The sequence below is a fragment of the Cynoglossus semilaevis genome, chromosome 20, assembly GCF_000523025.1.
Source record: "Cynoglossus semilaevis isolate Cse_v1.0 chromosome 20, Cse_v1.0, whole genome shotgun sequence".
NCBI classification, from domain to species: Eukaryota; Metazoa; Chordata; class Actinopteri; order Pleuronectiformes; family Cynoglossidae; genus Cynoglossus; species Cynoglossus semilaevis.
The window spans coordinates 3,974,913-3,996,470 of record NC_024326.1 but is presented as its reverse complement, the minus strand read 5'-3'; the positions used below and the strand labels follow the sequence as shown (position 1 = coordinate 3,996,470).

The 21,558-nt window shown below is 41.0% G+C and overlaps 3 protein-coding genes and 2 non-coding genes across 6 annotated transcripts in view; 1 reads left to right on the top strand and 4 right to left on the bottom strand.

Moving 5' to 3' along the window:
- clcn2a (chloride channel, voltage-sensitive 2a) overlaps window positions 1-4,301 on the top strand; it is a 37,498-nt gene extending 33,197 nt beyond the window's left edge. The window contains exons 22-25 of the mRNA XM_025052345.1: window positions 147-185; window positions 274-378; window positions 926-1,012; window positions 1,565-4,301. Coding sequence (XP_024908113.1) covers window positions 147-185; window positions 274-378; window positions 926-1,012; window positions 1,565-2,074 — 741 coding nt within the window. The 3' untranslated portion in view covers window positions 2,075-4,301. The remainder of the gene's footprint in view (window positions 1-146; window positions 186-273; window positions 379-925; window positions 1,013-1,564) is intronic.
- fam131aa (family with sequence similarity 131 member Aa) lies at window positions 226-10,813 on the bottom strand. 2 transcript variants are annotated; one of them, XM_008334023.3, is made up of 8 exons: window positions 10,391-10,813; window positions 8,664-8,775; window positions 8,403-8,585; window positions 6,559-6,696; window positions 2,519-6,404; window positions 2,138-2,150; window positions 646-724; window positions 226-369 (listed from the first exon to the last, which is right to left on the bottom strand). In XM_008334023.3, the coding sequence occupies exons 2-5, from the start codon at window positions 8,752-8,754 to the stop codon at window positions 5,851-5,853; spliced, it is 966 nt and encodes a 321-aa protein (XP_008332245.1). In that variant the 5' UTR covers window positions 8,755-8,775; window positions 10,391-10,813; the 3' UTR covers window positions 226-369; window positions 646-724; window positions 2,138-2,150; window positions 2,519-5,850. The 2 variants fall into 2 exon arrangements, with proteins under 2 accessions (XP_008332245.1, XP_016897944.1); XM_017042455.2 differs by lacking the exon at window positions 10,391-10,813 and adding an exon at window positions 8,908-9,019.
- Window positions 10,814-11,928: 1,115 nt separating this feature from the next.
- Window positions 11,929-21,558, bottom strand: part of eif4g1a (eukaryotic translation initiation factor 4 gamma, 1a) — an 18,024-nt gene continuing 8,394 nt past the window's right edge. The window contains 22 exon segments of the mRNA XM_017042433.2: window positions 11,929-13,397; window positions 13,726-13,866; window positions 13,998-14,079; window positions 14,295-14,438; window positions 14,802-14,900; window positions 15,041-15,122; window positions 15,355-15,480; window positions 15,593-15,765; window positions 15,858-15,982; window positions 16,084-16,400; window positions 16,588-16,690; window positions 16,788-16,902; window positions 16,992-17,273; window positions 17,417-17,521; window positions 17,711-17,947; window positions 18,049-18,195; window positions 18,468-18,869; window positions 18,975-19,094; window positions 19,563-19,696; window positions 19,858-20,035; window positions 20,487-20,575; window positions 20,967-21,558. The exon segment at window positions 20,967-21,558 is cut by the window's right edge and continues 25 nt beyond it. Of these exon segments, the coding sequence (XP_016897922.1) occupies window positions 13,216-13,397; window positions 13,726-13,866; window positions 13,998-14,079; window positions 14,295-14,438; window positions 14,802-14,900; window positions 15,041-15,122; window positions 15,355-15,480; window positions 15,593-15,765; window positions 15,858-15,982; window positions 16,084-16,400; window positions 16,588-16,690; window positions 16,788-16,902; window positions 16,992-17,273; window positions 17,417-17,521; window positions 17,711-17,947; window positions 18,049-18,195; window positions 18,468-18,869; window positions 18,975-19,094; window positions 19,563-19,696; window positions 19,858-20,035; window positions 20,487-20,575; window positions 20,967-21,558 (3,975 nt within the window). The 3' untranslated portion in view covers window positions 11,929-13,215.
- Window positions 17,590-17,666, bottom strand: LOC112486321 (small nucleolar RNA SNORD66). The gene has a single exon (XR_003048749.1). It is a non-coding gene; the product is annotated as a small nucleolar RNA SNORD66 (small nucleolar RNA).
- Window positions 18,318-18,393, bottom strand: LOC112486313 (small nucleolar RNA SNORD66). The gene has a single exon (XR_003048741.1). It is a non-coding gene; the product is annotated as a small nucleolar RNA SNORD66 (small nucleolar RNA).

Here is a 21,558-nt window from a genome sequence, read left to right as displayed (position 1 = left end):
TCAGTCACTGAAAACAGTCTCTCACATATTTCTTTACATTTCGTTACATCAAGGTGTTAACCTTTCACGTGGCACTGTACAAACTGTGTTTATGCAGTATTACTTTGTCTGCTCTTCTGTTAATTATAATATAACACTTTCTCTAGGACTCTACTGAAGTTGAGGACTGCATGACTCCCTCGGAGGTCAGACTCTTAAAAAAGAATAAATATATATCTACTGTAGATAGAAAGCATTTATTTCAATTTTTTTTTTCTTCTTGTCATTTCCCAGATAGCAGAGTGGGAAGAGCAGCAGCTGGATCTGCCAGTGGATTTTAAAAACTGCAAGATAGATCCTGCACCTTTCCAGCTGGTGGAGCAAACATCTCTGCACAAGGTCAAATGAAAACAGAACAAACCTCTTAGACCTTTAATGAGTTCATAAAGCTCTTTACAAACAAGGAGTGGCCCCGGGGATGATAGCTTTGTGCTGAGCTTAGTGATTAAAAATCATCTTCAAATTAGAAGTAACTGTTGTCCGTGCGAGACAACAGATGATTTAGGCTTGTCCCCATTTAGAGATAAATGATACTGTGTAAAGATCGAGGGAGTCAATCTAAAGGACATTATTATTCATAAGGTGGTTTGTTAGTGCTTGTCTTACCTGGCAGTCTGGTGCGTCATTAGGAGTAGAACGGGACAGCTGCAGCTCTCCTGAACGGAGTGGTGAAGTTCTCAGAGCTCTAGTAAAGAAAGGAAATTTCAAGAATGGGTTTTCAGTTTTCACAAACCTGAAAAGTCTCATTAAAAGTAAAGGGATATGACCCAGAAGTGAACTTTACCCTTTTAAACTGAGTGGTCACACTAGATCAATAAACTAATCCAGGTTCAAGTCTAAAGAAAGATTGATAAAAAAGGAATCTGTATTCTGTCGTCTTTCACAGACTCACACCATCTTCTCTCTGTTGGGTCTGGATCACGCCTACGTGACCAGCATGGGTCGTCTGGTGGGCGTGGTCTCTCTCAAAGAGGTGGGATCCTTTCGGTTGTTCAGATATTATTGATAATGTTTGGAAATAATAATATATATTTTTTGTTTGTTTGTTTGTTTGTTTGTTTGTTTGTTTGTTTGTTTGTTTGTTTGTTTGTTTGTTTGTTTGTTTGTTTGTTTGTTTGTTTGTTTGTTTGTTTGTTTGTTTGTTTGTTTGTTTGTTTGTTTGTTTGTTTGTTTGTTTGTTTGTTTGTTTGTTTGTTTGTTTGTTTGTTTGTTTGTTTGTTTGTTTGTTTGTTTGTTTGTTTGTTTGTTTGTTTGTTTGTTTGTTTGTTTGTTTGTTTGTTTGTTTGTTTGTTTGTTTGTTTGTTTGTTTGTTTGTTTGTTTGTTTGTTTGTTTGTTTGTTTGTTTGTTTGTTTGTTTGTTTGTTTGTTTGTTTGTTTGTTTGTTTGTTTGTTTGTTTGTTTGTTTGTTTGTTTGTTTGTTTGTTTGTTTGTTTGTTTGTTTGTTTGTTTGTTTGTTTGTTTGTTTGTTTGTTTGTTTGTTTGTTTGTTTGTTTGTTTGTTTGTTTGTTTGTTTGTTTGTTTTCAGCTTCGTAAAGCCATTGAAGGATCTGTGATTGTGACGGGAGTGAAAGTACGCCCCCCACTGGCCAGTTTTAGAGACAGCGGTAACAGTACAAGCGTGTCCGAAGTGACTGAATTGCACAAGCTGTGCATCCGCCACCGGGGGCTGACTTTGCCCCGGGAATTAAACCGCCGTGACGTGGAGGACAAGGCCGACCTGGCCTACAAGGAGATCCCTGTGAACTTCTCTGACCAAACCAATTTGCAGTTAGAAACCGGTGGCATTTCCAGTCAGTCGACGGAGCTGGTGCTGCAGGAGAGTCCGTCCTTCACTGAGGACCCTTCAGAGTTCACTTTTGACTGCAGCCCCTCCCACACGGAGGAATCAGAGCTGGGCTGTGACGATGACCCCCAGACCCAAACTGCAGAGCAGGAAGAAGGGGAGCAACAACAGGGCAGCCCATGTCTGAATGAGGACCAATCAGAACCTGAGGGGGAGGGTTGCCCCGCCCACACAGAGAAGCATACAGAATGATCTGTGCCAACCAGTTGTCTCCTGAATGTTGACTTTTAATACATGAGTAGAGGGTGCAGTCACCTCTATGTCCAGCCTGGAAAGACTTGTGAGTGAGTGAGTGAGGGGGGGGAGGGAGAGAGAGAGAGAGAGAGAGAGAGAGATTTAGTTTTGTTTGTTTCAGACAGTGTGGATGTCAGTTTTATGGGTTTATTTTGTATTTGAGCTTTAAATTTTGTCAACAAATCCAATAAGAGGACCAAAGGGCATTCTATTGTCATACCTGACAGAACTAATTGTAATAATTAATTAATAATGATTAGTATGACATTTGTGCAACTTCTGGGTGTAGTATATGTGGCCCCCATATACTGTACACACACACTTTGGTTTTTCTGCCCAACACAAAAGACCAGGTGCAGGAAGTTTATTCACAAGCTCCACACTAACATTCATCCAACTCACAGAGAGACAGGGTCAGGCAGGAACAGAAGGAATTGAACCGTCGTCACAGGAACCAGCAGGACTCTTCTATGACCAACATACAGCAACCCAGCACAGACTGAGTAAGGGAGAGAGGTGTATATGCCCAGGGCACCAGGTGAGACGAGTGAGACTAATGAACAGGGCAACAAGTGAGCCTCATGATACTAATTAGCCCAGAAGGGCAGAGAGGCAGACAGACCTGCTCATCAGAGACAGACTGTAGCTGAATGGAATGTCTATTAGTACAGACCTGTATTAACCTGAGCGCTGTGTGATTGATTCCAGACTCAGTGGAACTTTAATCTCAGTAGGCTGATGGCAAAACTGATGGATTCCTGTGTTTTGTTTTGTTTTTTCAATATTCGTAGAAATCCATGGTGTCGGAGGGGAAAAAAATCCACATTTTAATCATTTGTTGAAAAGTAAAACAGCTCTGGTCTTTTAATATTATTTTGTGACAATAAGAAGTTAGAAACATACCCAAATGTTTGTGTGGTTGTGAATACAACAATGTGTGTGTGTATGTGCCATACCGGAAACATTTCCAGTCTTTGAGACATAATTTTCCAACAACAAACAATATGACTCCAGGTGGTTTTAATGAAATGAGGTTAATTTTAAAAATAGAAAATAAAAGCACAGATGACCCAAAAAAAAACAAAAAACACTGGAAGCACACGATGCTCCTGTTTTCTACAAAATAAGAAACCCTTACTGAGCAGAAGGTCTATGATGTGGACTTTCTGAATGATAATAAACTGGTGTTACAGTGTATGAGACTGTGGAGCACATTTACTGATGTGAGTAACGAGTGTTTTCATCAGTACATCTACGTCACTGCCAAAGACTGATTTCTGGGAAACTCATTTTCAGAGAAACTGATGAAATGACGATGAAAACAATGTGCAAAAAATACTGACAATTTATTTGTTAATGCACCTCAACTTTAATTTAATTTGGTAAATGGAAAGTGGAAAGTGGAATGTTACAGTTTGTTCTGTTCATTATGTTATTTATTGGAACCTGACTGTCCAAACACTGCACATGCATTCTGGTTTAACTTCAGCTGCTCAACAATTGTCATGTGATCGTTGTGGTCAGATGCTGCACTTTCTGATGCAGCTGACCTTTTTAACCAGGAGATAAATCAGGGCCGCAGACGGACCAGTCGAACAGACCACTGTACCTAAAGCCACATACTTGTACAGAATGAAGTCTGAAGTTCCCGTGCTGTGAAATCACAGACATCTTCACAGGAGCATATGTCTCTAAAATTAAAAATGTCATTGTCAATACAGCGTAGTCACAAACTCTAAATCGTGTAATTCACTATGATTTGGACAAGCAGTTTCTGGAAATGAGTTCTGTACATCACATATAGTCTTGGATCAGCTGGGCTTCATCCACTCACCACCTCATCACACACCAAAGGCAGCTTGAGTTGAGGCCACACAGGTCGGTGCAGGGCTGCACTGCACGCTGAAGCACATTGTAATTACCATGGCTGTAATTTACCGCACAATGGCTTTTAAGGGGTAAATACCTGTGAGAACTGGAGGCAGTCCTTCATTAAAGCAGCTCCTACATCTTCTGCTGTGTTAATTTGCTGTGTTTAATGTGTTTCCTGGATCACTAATGGCGTTTCCGCACTCCCTGTCAACCTCTGTGAAGAACAGCACGGTGGTTCAGTGTATTTTGGTGGATATGTAAACAAGCCAAACCTGTCACTGAAAATTCTCTCAAGTAGACAAAGCAAACCAATCAGAAGGCTTAGCTCAAATGATAATTCGGTGCATCATGGACACAAAGTGGACCATACTGTAACCTCCAGGTGTTGATCTAGACTAGTGTTTCCCAAACCTTTTTTCCCCAGTCTTTGGGAAACAGTGGTCTTGACAGGTCATCTGACTGATATTGTCTCAGAAAACAAAATGGAACAACCAGTCATATTCTCTGCTCTGACCCTCAGACCTACAGTGATCTTTAGATCATTTTGAATTGGATTTTTAATGAAAAGATCACAGGTCTGATGATGCTCCTAAAAGTCAAGATTTCTAATGTCAGTCACATTCAAACCAATTGGGCCACGAGACAGTCTCAACTTTTTTGGCCCAGATTCAGGATATCAAATGTGGGCCAATAATGACTCTTAATTCGTTGCTGTATGTGGGCCAAGAAAAATAGGTTAGGTGGCCTGTTGCTCCAGTTGAAGAGAGCACACAAACACATGTGTCATGCACACACACACACAAGCACTGAACATCACATGGCACCAATGCAGTGATGATAACTGTAACTACATTATGAAGCACAGGAGTGAGACACAAGTCCAGAAACTGTTGTTGAGCTGCAAGTTTAAGTGAGTGTGTGTGTGTGTGTGTGTGTGTGTGTTAATGTGTGAGAGACATAGATAGAGTGAGTCCTTGTTAGCATTTTTAGCTTCATGTGATGATTTTAAGCCGTATTTAAATCTGATTTGGTCTCAGTGCGGCGTTCCATTTCTGGCTCATTTTTCTGTCTGTGTAAAAAAAGAAAAAAAAACATTGTGCAATGACCTACTGACCTCGTTTTATTTTGTTTGCCTATTAAAATGTGAACTCGTGCTTGTCATTGAATGTATAAAGTTAAACGTGGAGTGTTAAAAGCGAATCTGCAGCGTATCTAGTTAAGCAATAAGTCTGTAGTATTTCCCTTTATACGACACTGGTCTGTACATGCTTTGTATATATGACAATACACATGATATTTAAATACGCATTGTGTACAGAGGAGAATTATGCATTTGAAATTCAACAGCCATCGTTATTTTTCAGAGGACACTTTGTACATGAGTGAGTGATTAAACTGAGGAGAAACACCTTTTCAGAGACGAGTGGGTTTTTTACTTTTGTTTGTGCAAAAAATACGAGAAATACCAACAAGAGTTTTGTCCAAAAATGATTATATTTACTGTGTATTTGAAGACATTCACACAACCAGTATCAAACATGGCCTGACCAGCATGACACAGCATGACCCAGAATAAAACAACACTACAAAACGTCCATAGAAAACCAATGCAATAGCAACACGCACAACACACTCTTCACGAGGAAATGTACAAAAACTCATTTTTGAACAACAGCTTTACATTCAGATTGACTTTTCCATTATATTTCATGTCTACAGCAGCAATAAAACAATGGATCAGGATTGGAATGTGAAAGGTCTGGAGGCTGAGGCAGTGAGAAGAGGAGGAAAGATGAGAGGAAGAGATGATTTCATAACCAGAATCACCACAGACTTAAAGACACAGAACTGTGAGCAACACATCACATCAAATATTCTTTTTCTTCTTTCTTCTCCTCCATTTCATCCCTTTCCTCCTCCTCGTCAAACGAAGCCACTCCAGAAGAAGCCCGGTCAGAGAAGAAGCTTCTGTATTGCCACAGCCGCACCTCCTGGAACACGCTGCCTTCCTCATCCTCATCCTCCTCTTCCTCTTCTCCAGGAGACTCGGAGTGGGAGGTGGAATAGCAGGAGTCAAACCTGCCGCTCCGACACGGGGGTTTCCACTCTTGCTTGTGCGGAGGGCAAACCTGATGGTGCTGCTGCTCCTCCACTGAGGCTGCCCGCTGCCCCCGGCCGTCCAGCCTCAACTCTCCTTCCAGGAATGGACTGAGACAGTCGCCGGGGGAAATGGGAGAATTGGTCTGGGATGATGGTGGGTCAATGTATGATGCTGGGATGCCACTGCTGCTGCCACTGCTGCTGCCATTGCTGCTGCTGCTACTCGAGCCCAAGCAACTGTCAGAGGGTCGTGTCTCACTGCTGTCCACGTCAGACTGGCATGGCACTCCGGTGATAGGATTGGATGTTAGGGTGTCTGAGGGAGGAGCAAACAGTCAGACCACCTGGGGATGGATGGAGGGATGGGATTGGATGGGTGGATGGATGGATGGAAGACAAGGCCTTCTGTCAGGGATCACATATCATGGACGATGACATGAAGTGACCAATGTGGACACATGTATGGTCACCTGATCTCTGGTAGCAGAAGGTGTGAGTTTGTTCGTTGCTGTGTAAGTCTTCATCGTTGGAGTCTTCTTCATCGTCATCATCCAGAGACGCCCAGGCACGAAGCTTGGCTTCAGCGATGGCAAACTGCTCAGCCACACCTGAAGGCAACAGCAACTTTCAAGCATGTTTCATGTTTGAATATGAATTTATTTTCATTCTTGAATAATCTGACAGTTTTTGTAGTGAAAGCAGAAATGAAATGCAGCAGCTATGGTCACATTGGACGTAGAAAGCAAAAATATCATTTGTTTTGTGTCTCATCAGACAGGACGACAATCCCAGAATAAACCTTTTCGATCAGAAAAACTCTGTGAATTTATGAGTTTGTCGATATGTAGCAAAGCAGGCTGGAGGAAAAGTGCCACTGTGATTCATACCTGTATTTGTTTCAGTATTGACTTTGCTGCTGAACATTTTGTGTCTCATGGATTTTTATCCTGTTTTGTTTCAATCATCATGATGTGCCAGACTGGTGCAGGGATTTACAATGACTTTGAGGGAAACCAAGAAAAATGTTCTCATGATAAACGATACATTTATATTTGATTAAATGTCAGTGTTGCAAAATGTATTTAATAAACAAAATAATGTAATTAGATCATTGAATAAAATTAGGGCATTTTCTTCAACAACGGATGTAAACTAATAATCATTTTGCCTTCTTTCTCATTCACGTCGTGTTAAAGCTGTAAATCTTCACAAACTTATGTGATGCTGACATTATTTTCTTCATCTCCCTCTCTCTCTGATCAAACCACATGGATGTCACTGGTGCCAGAGAGGATGAGTCACAGCAGAACAACAAGAGCTGCTGTACCACTGGTGGGCAGTGAAGTGTTTTGAGGAGAGTGTCTAATAGGCCGTCATCTGCTGCCAAGAAAAGCCATCACCTCAGAGACAGCCGAGGAGGCGGAGCAGACCGCTGACACATACAAGTTTTAGAGGATTAGCGGCGTGACAGAGGGTGGGAATTAGAGACTGTGCTTGACGTTTGCTAAGTAAGAGGATACAGATGCCCACACAGGTAGAAGAGGACATTATTTTTCTAAATGGCTGCTTCAGAGGTGTTTCACGGACATTAGGAACCATTTCCAAAGGATTTAGGCCAAAGTTGGTCATCTCTGCACTAGGTCTCTGCCAGTTTCCTCCAAATAAACATTTAAGATCTTTTTAATTCAACCAAAGCATCAGGTTTAATAACAACAGCACATCGGTACAACCCGGTAATTTTTTGAGTTGGCATTTAGTCGGGCCGTTTGTTTTTTTAAAGTAAGCGAGCTGGAATTAGTTCAATGTCCTGCAGGATATCGCTGAGTTGTTAGCATGACAGATGTACTATTGGAATGCTGAAGCGTGATGAAAGAGGAAAATTTTGACTGACCAGGACCCATATTTTTGAACAACAAACTAATTTAAATGTAAAATGTACCACAGGGAGTATACATAGGTTGCTGTGAAAATTCATCAGAATAACAGTGACAGTAAGCAAAACTTTGTCACCATTTGATCCACTTCTGGACAACTCTCCATTGATTTCAACTATTTATAAGAAAGAAAATCAAAATTTTTAATAAGAAATTAATGGATTTTAATGCTAACGTTGATCTAGGGGTAATAAAATTATATAGGTCCGGGTTTGTTTATTATTGTAGATGTCCACTGGTTTGTCACGCAGCCTGTACAGTCAAGGCTTCATTATAATCTACTGGTGTCTGGTCCTTCTACTGTCAATGTTAGAGTGTCAAATGTAAATGGTTATTAGAACCCATAGCTGAGGATTAGAGAAGGTCCCAGTTCTCCTAACCTGCAGCAAAGCGAGCCTCCTTCTCTCCTTCTGTCAGATGGCAGTAAGAGCTGAAGTGCGAGTGCGCAGTGGGTGGAGGGTCTGCAGGTTTGGGCCAACCTTTCCACTCTATGAGGTGGGCCACCCTGCCCTGGGCCAGGGAGGTTGGCTTCGTCACATGGTCCTTGACCACCTGTGAGATACCTGTGGTCGGATGGACACGAAAGTGGACATTAAAATTATGTATAAGAAATTGATGTAAATTACTCACGGTAGTTTTACCATTTAAGGACGATCTGGCCAGTGCTGCAAACTCATGGATTCCGACGCTTTTCCGCGAGTCTGCCGGAGATTTTCCTGACTTGGGGATCATTTCAATCTCCTCAAATTTCACCTGCAACAGGGACAACTGTTTTGGTTTGTTCATCAGGACAAGAAAATAAATGAAAGAAATGAAAGAAATAATCAAACTCCAGATTCGAAATGATCAAGACCTTGCATCTATTTTAAATATTCCTCTTTCTACCTCATAGTCCCTTGGTCTTCCCCTTCCTTCTCTACTCCTGGACCTCAGCTTCATCGTGGACATGCAGAGACAGTATCGCTGCACACCAAACTCTTTTGACTATTTGTTTGGATCATCGGGCAGATGAGCAAACAGCCACGCCCTGAACAGGGTGCACAGATGCTAAAGCCAGTGTAAGCTGGTGAAACCATTAAAAAGTTGTAGGGTTGGAGGAGGTCAGGCCTGTGGTCAAACACATGACATGTGAGCAGCTTGTGTAAACAGCCTCACTCACAAATCTGCTGATCCTTATTTAAAAGAATAAATAATAATAATAAAAAACACTTCAAACTGCATTTCCAACACAAATACAGCTTTGGTCACAGATCTTCAAAAAGTCTTTGTCTGACGCACATTGAGTGTTTTCAAATATGACTTGTTTCTGAAATGACGTGAAACGTGACCGTGCTCCACTCTGCATGTGCTGAAAGTGTTGTAAATCCCTAAGCAGATTTGCACCTGAGGAAAGCAGCTAATAAACAGGAGGCTCCTGCAGAAGGAGGGCAAAAGGCTTATAGTGAAGTCAGAAATGACACTGAAAGTGTGTCAGAGGCAAACAGGGTCTGGAAGGTGGAGATATGACGGCGTGAACATCGCCGACAGCCTCTCTGACGTAGTTCTTTTAGTATTTAACCTTAAAGCTGCACATTAAGAAGAAGCTGTGCAGATCTCACTGCAGCTCAGGATAAACACCACGGACTGTGTGGTGTTCATCATAATTGCAGTTTTACTTGAAGAGACTTTCCTGAGCAGTCTGATGTAGACAAACTTTTATTATCTCTACAGCCCTTTATACACTGCAAATGACAACAGACTAGGGATTAAGTAATAACTAAAAGTTAGACAAAATTATATTGCATAGTGTGATACATTAAAAAGCTCTTGAGACATATTACAGACTCCAGACCCTGCAGTAAAATAATTTACAGTATTAAAAAAAAAAAAACTCAGGTTGACATAAAACCTGGCTGACAGCCATGATCTGTTTGATCCACACGCTCAGATGTTTGACCCTTTACATCGCCTCTCCCAGCAGCAGCAGCAGCAGCATCTTGTTGTCTGGATTGAACAAGATGTGAGGGATGATGATGCTGTGGTGAAGCCCTTACATCCAACAAGTGGGGCTGAGAAAATACCGTATCTGCTGAGCCAGAGAGGGCACAGTCTAAATAAGTGTAGGGGAGTATTTATTATTAATTATTATTATTGTTACTATTAAAATGTGTGGGTTAAGTCTGTTGCAGTGACATTACCATCACCATCACCGTCGACGCGCCATTGATGCGTTAAGGCCTGTAGCCTGCAATTATAGCGCAGAGAGGGATGCTGCTGCAGCCGCATCAACATAGCGACATCATCTCCTCCATCGTCCGCATTATCATAATCATCATCACTGCTCTTTAACCATTCACCTTGGCACCTATGCTCGTTGCGCTCTTCCTACCTGTCAGCCTCAGCGCGGCAGCTCATGGTAATTTGCTGATAATCTTCAGTCTTTAATCCGATCAACAGATGACAGCGCTCAGCTCGTCCCGTCGCTGCAGCCTCAGTGACGCTCTGTGAGCCTCAGCGATGCTGCAGCATCCTCGGCAGCTGAATTCACGTCTTTGGAGCTTCTCCTCAACTCCAGCACCATTTGTTGCTCCCTGCGTGGGTTAATACGCACAGCGTGTCAAAAAAAAAAAAAAAAAAAATCTCCCGATGTTTCGCGTCATCAATGTAAGGCGGTGTCACATCCTCCTCGTCTCTCTGCTCCTCCTCCCGCTCCCTTCTCCTCGAAGAAGCAATCATCAAGAAAAGGCTGCCTGGAGTTCATCATGTTCAGCTTCTCATCATCTCATCATTTCACTCTAACCCATCAGCAATCCAGATTTCTGTCAATGAACCTGGCTGGTCAAAGGGCCAGGTTCATTGACAGAAATCAGCTGCAGTCTCATTAACCCCCATTTGTTGCCCCCGGCGGGGGTTAATACCCCCAGGGGGGCAAAAAAAAAAAAAAAAAAAAATCTCCCGATGTTTCGCGTCATCAATGTAAGGCGGTGTCACATCCTCCTCGTCTCTCTGCTCCTCCTCCCGCTCCCTTCTCCTCGAAGAAGCAATCATCAAGAAAAGGCTGCCTGGAGTTCATCATGTTCAGCTTCTCATCATCTCATCATTTCACTCTAACCCATCAGCAATCCAGATTTCTGTCAATGAACCTGGCTGGTCAAAGGGCCAGGTTCATTGACAGAAATCAGCTGCAGTCTCATTAAAAACAACAACAATAATAATAATAATTTTAAAAAACTGCATCATTTACATTTTGAACCTGATTTGTTCTTTACAGACTGGCTGCCCACAAAGGCCTCTCATACAACTACTGCAGGTTAAACCAATCAAACTAATTATACAGTTTACTGTTTATCAGAGTTAGCAGACTCTGACATGCCTCAAAAGACAACTGCTGTACATGTTGAAAGTAAGTTCTGTTGGTGAAAGATGGAAGTATAGAACAGGTGTAGTAGGGGAACACAGTATTTCACAAGGAAACAGTCAATATGACAGCACGTTCTGTCATGTCTCCAAAATGTACCTGTGTAAAATGTCAGAAAAATTGCTAGTAATTCCATGCATAGTATATATATATATATATATATATATATATATAAATGCTGCTCTTGAATATCCGTGAAATTTAACACACACTATGATGTGGACAATTTTCCTTTTTCCTTTTGAAAATGTATAGCCATGATTGAACCCTGTTGGCCGTTTCTGGCCCTAGTCTAGATTCTAGACTGATGAAAGTTATACTTCCACAGGCTGTCCCCTAATACTGCTAATTAGACAATATCAGACATTTCTGATATTTTCTCTGACTTGGTGAAATCAGAATGACAAATTAAAACCCAGACAAAGTCAATGATGAATGTAAAGGATACACTATTGACATCTCACCAGCATGCACACACCAACCTATAAAACATCAAAACACTGCTCAGCAACTTAGTAAGTCCTTTATTTGCAATGTTCCATCTTTCCAGTTTCAGATGCAAATGAAGCAATAATTTCTTAAATAAAGAAAGCAAAAAAAAAGAAAAAAATATTTACAAAATTCCAATAAAACTAATAATCAGTGGATTATCTAAAGCACCTCTCTGCATCTGAACATCTGCTGTTGGAAAAAGGATACACTACAATTATATCAGCAATTTGTTTCTGAAAAATAAAACTGGAAAAAAGGTTTTTGTATTATATATTTACAGAACGCTCCTGAAATGAGTTTCCACTTACAGTAGAAAAGGCTTCCGGATCATTTCTGTGTTTTTTTTTTTTTTTTTTCTTTTTTTTTTCACTTTTATATATATATATTTAATCAAGTCAATTTTCTGTAGATTTCAAGTTTTGACGGTGGGGACGCGGTCATTAGGTGTCCTCTACGACAGCTTAAAAAGACAAGGGTGAGGATCTGGTCATGTGCTTCACTACCAGGGCTGGGTGAGGATGGCTTAGAGGAAGCATTATAGGACCACAGCCCCGAGTAGTCAAGGTCAATGTTAGTCCTCCGTCTTTGTCAGTGTCAGTTCATGATGGAAAACAGGATAAGAGAAAAGCTTAAAAAACCTGTCAAATGAATGTTGGTTAATGTAGTTTGTCAGACACAATTTCATCCTTCAAAATTTAAAAGACACTTCAGTCATGCTGCACACTCCAGTCACGAACAAAGACATATGAGAAATGTTTGCTCTAAACACCCATTATGGCAAAAATGACACCCACGTAACCAGAGAGTCCACTGGACCACAGGCTCCGTTGCTTATTTTCAGTGGACAGAGAATGTTGGACATCATATTAATCTTGGGAAAAAAACAAAACTGCACCATCTTTTTTTTTGTTGGGGTCATGGGAAACTTCACACCAAAACAACACATTCTTTTCATCACAGTGTGTTAGGTGTTCAGTTAAAGTTACTTCTCTGTTTTTTATGAATAAAGACCGGCAGTTAAGATTTTGGACTTTAAATGGGTAGATTCTAAACATTTGCATCTTTTGTGACTGATTTTGACTTGCTGTGACAAGCAGGAGAGGGGAAAGAGAGGGTAGAGAAACATGATTGTTGGAGTCCACCGCTTCAAGGAGAAAAAAAAAGAAAAGAAACAAAACAAAAAAGAAAAAGTTTTATCCTCACTGAGGATTGATTTGAGCCTGCCTCTGTGGCAATATTGTCCCCGCCTCACCACAGGGGGGCAGCAGTCAGTATGCTCTTTTTTTATGTTTTTTTTTTTTTTTTTAGTCTTTATCAGACTCCTCTTCTGCCTCCCGGAGCCAGGTGAAAAAGGCTGTGACAGATTTCAAGGCCACACCTTTTCCCGTCTGCTCTGCAGGGTCTTTGCTGGACTCCCACTTGTAGAAGGCCTCCTCTTTAATAACATCCTCGTCGTACAAGGCATCGAAGAACATCCGCAGCAAGTCTGCAGAGATACACAAATAAAAGTAAGTAATAACTCCAATTATGGTGGGAAAAAACAGTTTATATCTACAAATATACATAATAAAAAAAGTTGCTCGTCTGTTTTGCTAAATAGTTCGCCACTTGTCAGGGATGAGACTCACTGACGTAACGTGTAGTGAATATAAAAAAAAGGTGGCCCTGATTCAGACATAAATCTTCTACTGCTTAATACTAAACTAAGTTAGAGTAATTCCCAGTAGCCATCAGGGCAGAGCATATAGTCCAGGACATATTAAGCCTGATGTACTGCATGAACACTAACACTTCACCCCCAGCAGGACACTCACTTGCAGGTTGCTCCATGTGCACCATCAGAGCCTGGAGGGCGTACAGGGCCTGCAGCTCCTTCTGCTCATCACACAGGTATTTCTGCAGCAGACTGGCTCTCTGGTTGATCTGACGTGGGTCCAATTTGTATGGGTTGTCACCTATGACATTCAGGAACAAACACTTGTTCAGGGGTATTGCAATTTTGAACCATGTTATGTCATATTGGCTTATGAGTGAAACAAACAAAGGACACATTTGTGTTGCTGCTTTTTCTATACGTCATACTCACATATGATGGCGGACTGACACACTGATGTCATCAACGCTCGTACAAAAGGGTTGGAGGCAGATTGCTGTTCATCCAAATTAGCCTGTGGGAAAAACATTAGGTGATTAAGTTTTCAAACCACTCTACAGATGTTTATTTACTCAATTTGTTTATGGTTACATGTTTGATTTGGAGAGCTTTGGTTCAGTAGCTGGATCACATGTAACAGTGTTTAGATAAATTATCAAATTTTTGCAGCGACTCATGATGACACGTGCAAAAAACTGTTCCACAAAAACTATGTGTACTGTTACACACCTCAACCCAGTCCCTGATGCGCTGGTTGCTGGCTTTGTCCAGCAGTAGTCTGTCTATATGCTTGGTGAGCTCTGGTCCACTGAAGAACTTCTTCTTACCCACATTGGTCGATTCTGCATCTTCTCCAATGGTAAAATCTACTTTCTGAAAGACATCAATACAGAATTTACATTACTATTGTGATGGAACTATAAAGCATGGAAATTAGAATACAGAGAAGTTAATTTCTTCATATTTTCATTCATATTACAGAGAAGACGGCAGTGATCTGTACAAAATCAGATCATCATCATGGAAAAAATTCAATGTGAACCTTTTGCATTGCCATGCTTTTTGTAAGACCAGTTTCTTGTGCTCTGTGTGAAATCCAGTTAAGAGTTGATCTCCCACAGATCTACTAATCTGAGTGGAACATAATCTAGTACTGGTAATCATTTTTCCTTATATATTCTGCAACTACCAACAATAGGGCAGACTTGAAAATGGTGAGAACATCATGAAACTGACCTGTTCGGTGACAAATTTGTTGACATCTTCGTTCTTGGGCAAGAAATCATTCCAGTTCAGCCCAGCATCCATCCACATGTATCCAACCTTTTTAGGGGTCTAAACAATAAAGACAAAGACCAAACATTAAGTCTTTAGAGAGTATAAAAATAATTATAATTATTATTAAATTAAAAAATTATATGTTTTTTAAGCATGCAAGATGTGTGGGTTTTTTTTATTATTATTTATGAACATACCATTTCCTTGCAGAGCAACTTTAGGATCTGTACCAGCAGCACAGCAGCCTTCCCCTGAGGCAAGAGAGGCTTTGCAATCTCCCTGAAAACATAATTACAAAGTAAATTGAGATGCATTTCATTTTGTCTTGCATACTTCTTCAGTGATCACTACAGTAATTATTGATATTGTGGTATTGACATTATTTGGAGATTCCTGAAGATCCCCTCAAAAAAGCAAAAGTGAATGGGATCTGGGAGTCACTGCGCTTAAAACAAAAATAAAAGACCCTAAAAAAATCTGACATTTAAGCGCTAAACAACACTAAGTTCACCTAAATAGCTGTCCAATAGGGATGCCTCCTTCATGAAGCATGGGAGTTATGAGCTCAGCCAGGTAGAGCCAAATGTGAGGTATATCAATGGCAATGTCTTCTGCAGCCTCCAGAGTGTCTTCTAATCTGCAACACCAAACAAAGAACCTGAGTCTGACATCAACTTAGATTACATACATTTACATTGGTTTTAAAGCTGTTTTTAAGGACAAAAGAAATGATCCCGTTGCCTGCTCACCCCTTGTAATACTGCTGCATTGGCAATGTTCCTGCCTTAATAAGTTGATGAAACAACAGGCCCATGTGTTCCCTTGCAATTGTGCTACGCTCGAGTGTCGACTCCACACCAGTCCTCACAAACAGATATAGCAGAGAGGCACTGTTGAGCTCCGACACGCATTGCAGCGCTTCCTACAGTACATAAAGAGGAGAGAGTGTGTTTTTTTTTTTAGATGACACAAGAACATGCCAGTGTGAGAAAATTGTTTGTGTCACATTTCTACCTTTAAGTCATTGATGTGCAGATATTCTTCGACGATGGCATTCGACTTCTTCTCCACGTCTGCCTCAGTCAGAGCAGGTTTAGGAAGTGAGGCAAGAGGAGGAGTGGGGGCGCTTTCCCGTTTAACTGCAAAAAAAACCCCGAAGATTTTAAGCAACGGTCCTGTTTGACTCCACTATACATCAACACTATATTTAAACTATTATAGTTTCATTGGGACTATGTACCTGGGAGATCTTTGCCAGGTCCCCTGTCTCTGCTCCCTCGGTCTCTGCTTCCTCTGTCCCGACTTCCTCTGTCCCTGCTTCCTCTGTCCCTACTTCCTCGGTCCCTGTCATCCGTCATGCTTGCAACACGACGCACAGCCTCTGTTGTGGCCCGACCATCTCCTCCCCTTCCACCACGCTCCTGCGACTCTCTGCTGAAGCTTCTTTTGGTGATTTGGTTACGATTGCTCCTGTCATCACGACCTTCCCGACCTTCACTGCGATCAAACCTGTCAAAACGATCCCTCTCACCTCCACGGTCCCGACTAGAGCTTGACCTTTAAGTTTTAAGTTAAATAAAATGGGTCAGTAAAAACAGAAACATTAAGATTTCAAAATCACAGCTTTATGGACAGGGCTACATTTTCTATTATTTATTTTTACAGATATTGAGGCTACTGGGGATAAATTCAGTAAGATCTAAGATGAAAAATAGGCAAAGCAAAGCAAAGAGGAAATAACTACCTGTGAGGAACTCTACGATCAGAGTCTGATGAAGACATTAGTGAACCAGACTGCTGCAGGGCAGAGTAACGGTTCAGATTGCTGGCAGCAGGACGACCAGGATCTAAAATACAGTGAGAGGGAAACAGATTAAACACGGAAAAAAAACAAAAACAATGAGTACCATTAACTCGTTTTTTTTTTTATTATTAATGTTTTACCCTGTTCACTTGTTGTTTTTGCTCCAGTTCCTCCACTGCTTCCTTTGCCCCAGCTGCCCCACATGCCTTTGCCTCCTGGAGCTAACAGTTGATTATTGAAGTCCAAAGCACCAGTCTGCAAGAACAAAAAAATATTCTGATGTATCTCTTACACAATGTGTAAAGCCAGTAGTAGCTTTATGCCAGAACTTGGATTATAGATACCTTTGTGATCTTGCTAAGACGGGTAGGGTCAATTGGTCTGGTTTTGGAAATGGGCACCGTTTTCCATTCCTCTTCCTGAGTCTGCCCAACCCGGCCACCTCCTTGTGTGTGAGGACCCCGGCCTTCAATGCGTCCTCCCCCCATCCTGCCTCCACCAACATCTTTTTTGGACATGAGCTGCTGCACTTTAATCTGCTCTCTGTGCTCCTCCAGCTCTGCTTCCTTGTGTATTTGGTCGATTGTTTTTGGACCCTGGTCTGCTCTACGAGGCACCCAGTTGTTCTGGTTAAGAGTTAAAAAGGTTTTTAATGGTTTTATCATCCAGCACAATAACACAGTGTTGTAGATCATTTGTGCATTAGTTCTGATGATTCATCCTTTACATTTAATAACAGCTTTTGAAATAAAAAATCATTAAGAGATACCTTTCTAAGGTCTATGACATCTTGCAGCATGAAGCGAATTCTTGATGATGTTTTCCTCTCTTTGATGATTTTGTCCATCTGGTTAAAATACTGTTCCATACGAGGCTGAAAGGTAAAGACCAATAGAGTCATGCAATGATGTGTACACTCATGGTTCTGAACATTTATTAAGTTTCCTCAGTTCCTCAATCCCATCACTAATAATCAGTGGCCCAGACACGTGGCACAAAAATGAAAGTCATCACTGGAAACAGATTCATGATCCAAAGCCCTCCAAGTACTGGCCTTTCTTACCTTGGCCTTTTCAAAGTCCAGATCTTTTCCAATAGTGGACAGCAGTCTACAGAGACACTCCAGAGACTCTTCATCATGGTTCTTTAGTAGTTTCACAACACAGTCGTGCATGATGGCCTCCGTCAGCATCTTCAGTTTGAAGAGCTCACCTATGAACTTGATGTTACCCAGAGATCGGCGACGGGCCTTGTCTCGGGATTCTTCCAACTCCACCTTTAACCGCTCACGTTCCTCCAACTGCAGACAGGGGAGAAATAGATTTTTATAGTATATATATATATATATTAATATATGCTGTGGTCACTGGGCTTGTGATTGTTCAACAAAACATGTCTTACATCTTCAGCAGCCTCCATCTCTTTTTGCTTCCTCTCAAAGATCTCGTCATCATCCTGGTCTTTCTCAAACTCTTTCTGACAACGGTTAAGCAGCAGTTTACGGAAGTTGGCAAAAACCCCTGGTTTGTCTGAAGTGGGGACTTTCAACTGAAGGATAGAAGATGAAGTTAATATAACTAATAAAAATGTTTTATTTCACTTCCTACTACTCAACACCAAAGGATACATGGCTTTATAGATAATGTAAATATAAAGTGAATTAATTATGCCCCATCAGTTCCTCAATACCATCATTAGAAGTCAGTGGCCCAGACACGTGGCACAAAACATGTTTTTTAATTAGAGTAAATAAATAAATAAATAAATAAATAAATTTATAAAACACAGACACTAGATTCACAGAGAAGATCAGGACTTACTCCCATAAGGCAGCGGCACATGTTAGCGTAAGCCACAGAGAAGTTGGGTTCCGAGATGGCCTTCTCGAAAATGAGGTCAATGGCTCCTTTCAATCTCTCCTCCGTGTCTATCGTCAGCTCCCTAACCTGTTTCATCAGATCCTGGAACTTCTGTGGGGTCAGCTTGTTGAGAATACTTCGGAGACGCTTGAACAGCTCATTGGTCTTGAGCTGTTCATCACTGCATTCGTTGTCATCGCCATCCACCTCTTCGACGGCACGGTTACGAGTAGACTTCTTCGCTGTGGGTTTCCATGCATTTTCCGCCTTTTTTAGTTGCACATCATCACTCAGGGACATGCTGCTGATGATTTTCCTAGGCTCCTTACGCTGACCCTGCTGAGAGCGCCGTGGACCAGGAGGCTAAAAGCAGGGCAGATGAGAAACTTTTTAAATTTTAGTCAAGACACAAACTAAACAAAGGCTTTTTCTTTGTTTCATTTCTGGGGCCATAAGAAGTGTACTTACAGGGCCCCGTGGACCTCCCATTGATCTGCTCCCGAGATTCCCTAGATAGGAGGGAGTAAAATCTGGACCAGTGCTTATCAATCGAGTTGGGTCAACAGGTCGCAAAGGAGTCTTGTTCACCTGAAGGCAGAGTAACAACACAAAATAACTAATATTTTATATGCAAGTATCACATGGGCTTTTTTGTGGTTCATATTAATATTTGTAATTAGAGTTAGTTCAGCTCTTTCATGTGTTCTGAAATAAAATTAAGAGTGAAGGTTTTAAAAAAGGAATATAAAACTCAAGTGTAAAAATAAGTAAATATGTATATATGAATTAATCTATATATGATTACCAGATTTACCCATCCCTCTTTTTCAATATCTGCTTTTTATCATTTGGACACTAGTTAAGTGATTGTAAATACAACTGTATGTATAATTTAATGTATATATTTGAATTATAATTATAATGTAATGTATAATTGTATTTTGCAAGTGACACTTAAAATAAACTGCTAAAAGGGTAAGTTACAACTAACCCTAACCCATTCCCAGACCATACAACATTTAAGTTTTGCAATTTTGCTCAATCAAGTTAACTTACTTTGTCCAGGACAACATCACTGATGATAGGCAGGCCCTCTGGTTTGTTCATACTGGCACTGATAAACTGGAAGCCCAGCAAGAATTCTCTGTCATACTGCTTCTTCTCTTCTGGATTTAGTGGCTTCCATTGTTCTGGGGAATTTTGGAGAGACGTGCAAATGATAAACTTAAAATGCAATGCGAGGAAAAAGACCTCATGTTTTGCAGTATAGAATCAAGTCTTTCTTTGTGTGCGTCAAAATCTCTCGCTGCTACCAACAAATGAAAATATCAATCTTTTGGTTACAACATACCTTCTTTGTACTGGTATTTCTGCTCAGTTGGCTCAGACGTAGTGGTGGGCTTCTCAGGCTCAGGATTCTGCTTATCCTCTTGCTCTTCCCAAGTCTCATCTGTGGCCACAGCGGGGGGTTCAGCTGGAGCAGCAGGGACGGGAGCAACCTGAGTGGATGGGGGTTCCGAAACAGGCTCCTGCAGCAAAGATTAAAAGATGAATGTACAGCCAGTAACATCGTCGTATACGCTATGTTATAGCACATATATAGTTTTTGTTGTTGTTGGCCCATGAAAAAAAAGATTTACATTAAAAAGGAACTTTAAAGGACACAGATAGAGATATTAAAAACTCACATGTTCATAATATTAAGCTTTGGTTGTTCCAGATTCAATGTTTACGCAGAACTAAAGTTTGTTTACATATGAAACCAATTCTAACCCTAACCCTAACCCTCTGGAGAGAATTATGAAATATGCACAATAGCCGTCAATTTCAATAAATATTGAGTTTGGCCCGCAACTTTGTTTCAGATTTAATTTTTGGCCCACTGTGAATTTGAGTTTGACACCCCTGATTAAGAGGGTAGAGGGTGACCCAACATTAACATTAAGATGTTATCTAGCGATAATCTGGAGGGATACTGACATCTGTGAATGCATCCAGGAGGTCTCCAATGGCCTCCTTTTTGTAGAGCTCCTTCATGTTCTTCTTCTTCTTTGGCAGAGACGAAGCAGCTTCAACAAAAATAAATAAATAAAAACTTTACAAAAACTAAAAACAGCTGTTTCACATTACAGCTGGATCTGTAATAAATGCAAGGATTTGACTGACAAAGTTGATGCACAGTCTGATATCATAAATGGTAATTTAATATATAGAAATCCCTAACACCGTTTTTGTTACATTACAGGTGGGAAATACATTTTATTACTATTAATACAAAGTGCACATTGATCAGGATCTTAATGAACTAGTATAATAAATTCACCACATAATCACCTTTTTTTCTTTTCTATTGTCCTCAATCAGTTACAGCCATTAACATAACACTTTAGAGTTGAATTTGGAATTTATGTCATTTTTAAACTATCTGTGACACTGTGTTGACATTCTGCTTCAACCTACCTTGCATAGAAGATTCCTCTGCGGGGCAGTTAACAGATGTGACAAGAGCATCCTCGCTTTTCTCCTTCCTGTCTTCCTCCTTCTCCACCATCTCTTCTTCTTCAGATGGTGCTGCAGTTTCATCCACAGATGTAGATTCCTGAGATTGAGTAGTGTCAGGCTTGTCAGCGGTTGTAGTGTCAGAAATTGCTACATCCTCAGACAATTCCTCTACGTCCTGAGGAAGTCCATTAGGAAGAGGAGGCTCTTCAGTTTTATCCAGGGTAGGTTCTGGTTCAGCCTTTCCAGTCTGTGGCGCAGCAGGTTCCTGTGCAGAGGAGGGTGGCTGGGGTGTTTCAGTCACCGACTTGGTTACCACTTCATCCTTCTCTTCCTGTACAGGAGCAACAACTACTGCAGCTTCAAGTGCCAGCTCTGGATTGGATGGGGCCACTGGCTGCTCTTTTTCTATCCTTGTGACCTCCTCTGTTGTCCTTTTCTCCTCCAGGACTTTCTCAGCTGAAGCCAGTGGTTCAACCACTAATGATAATGATGGTGGTGGTGATGATGATGGCAAAGAGCCAACAGGAGCATCTACTGTGTCACTGGGTTT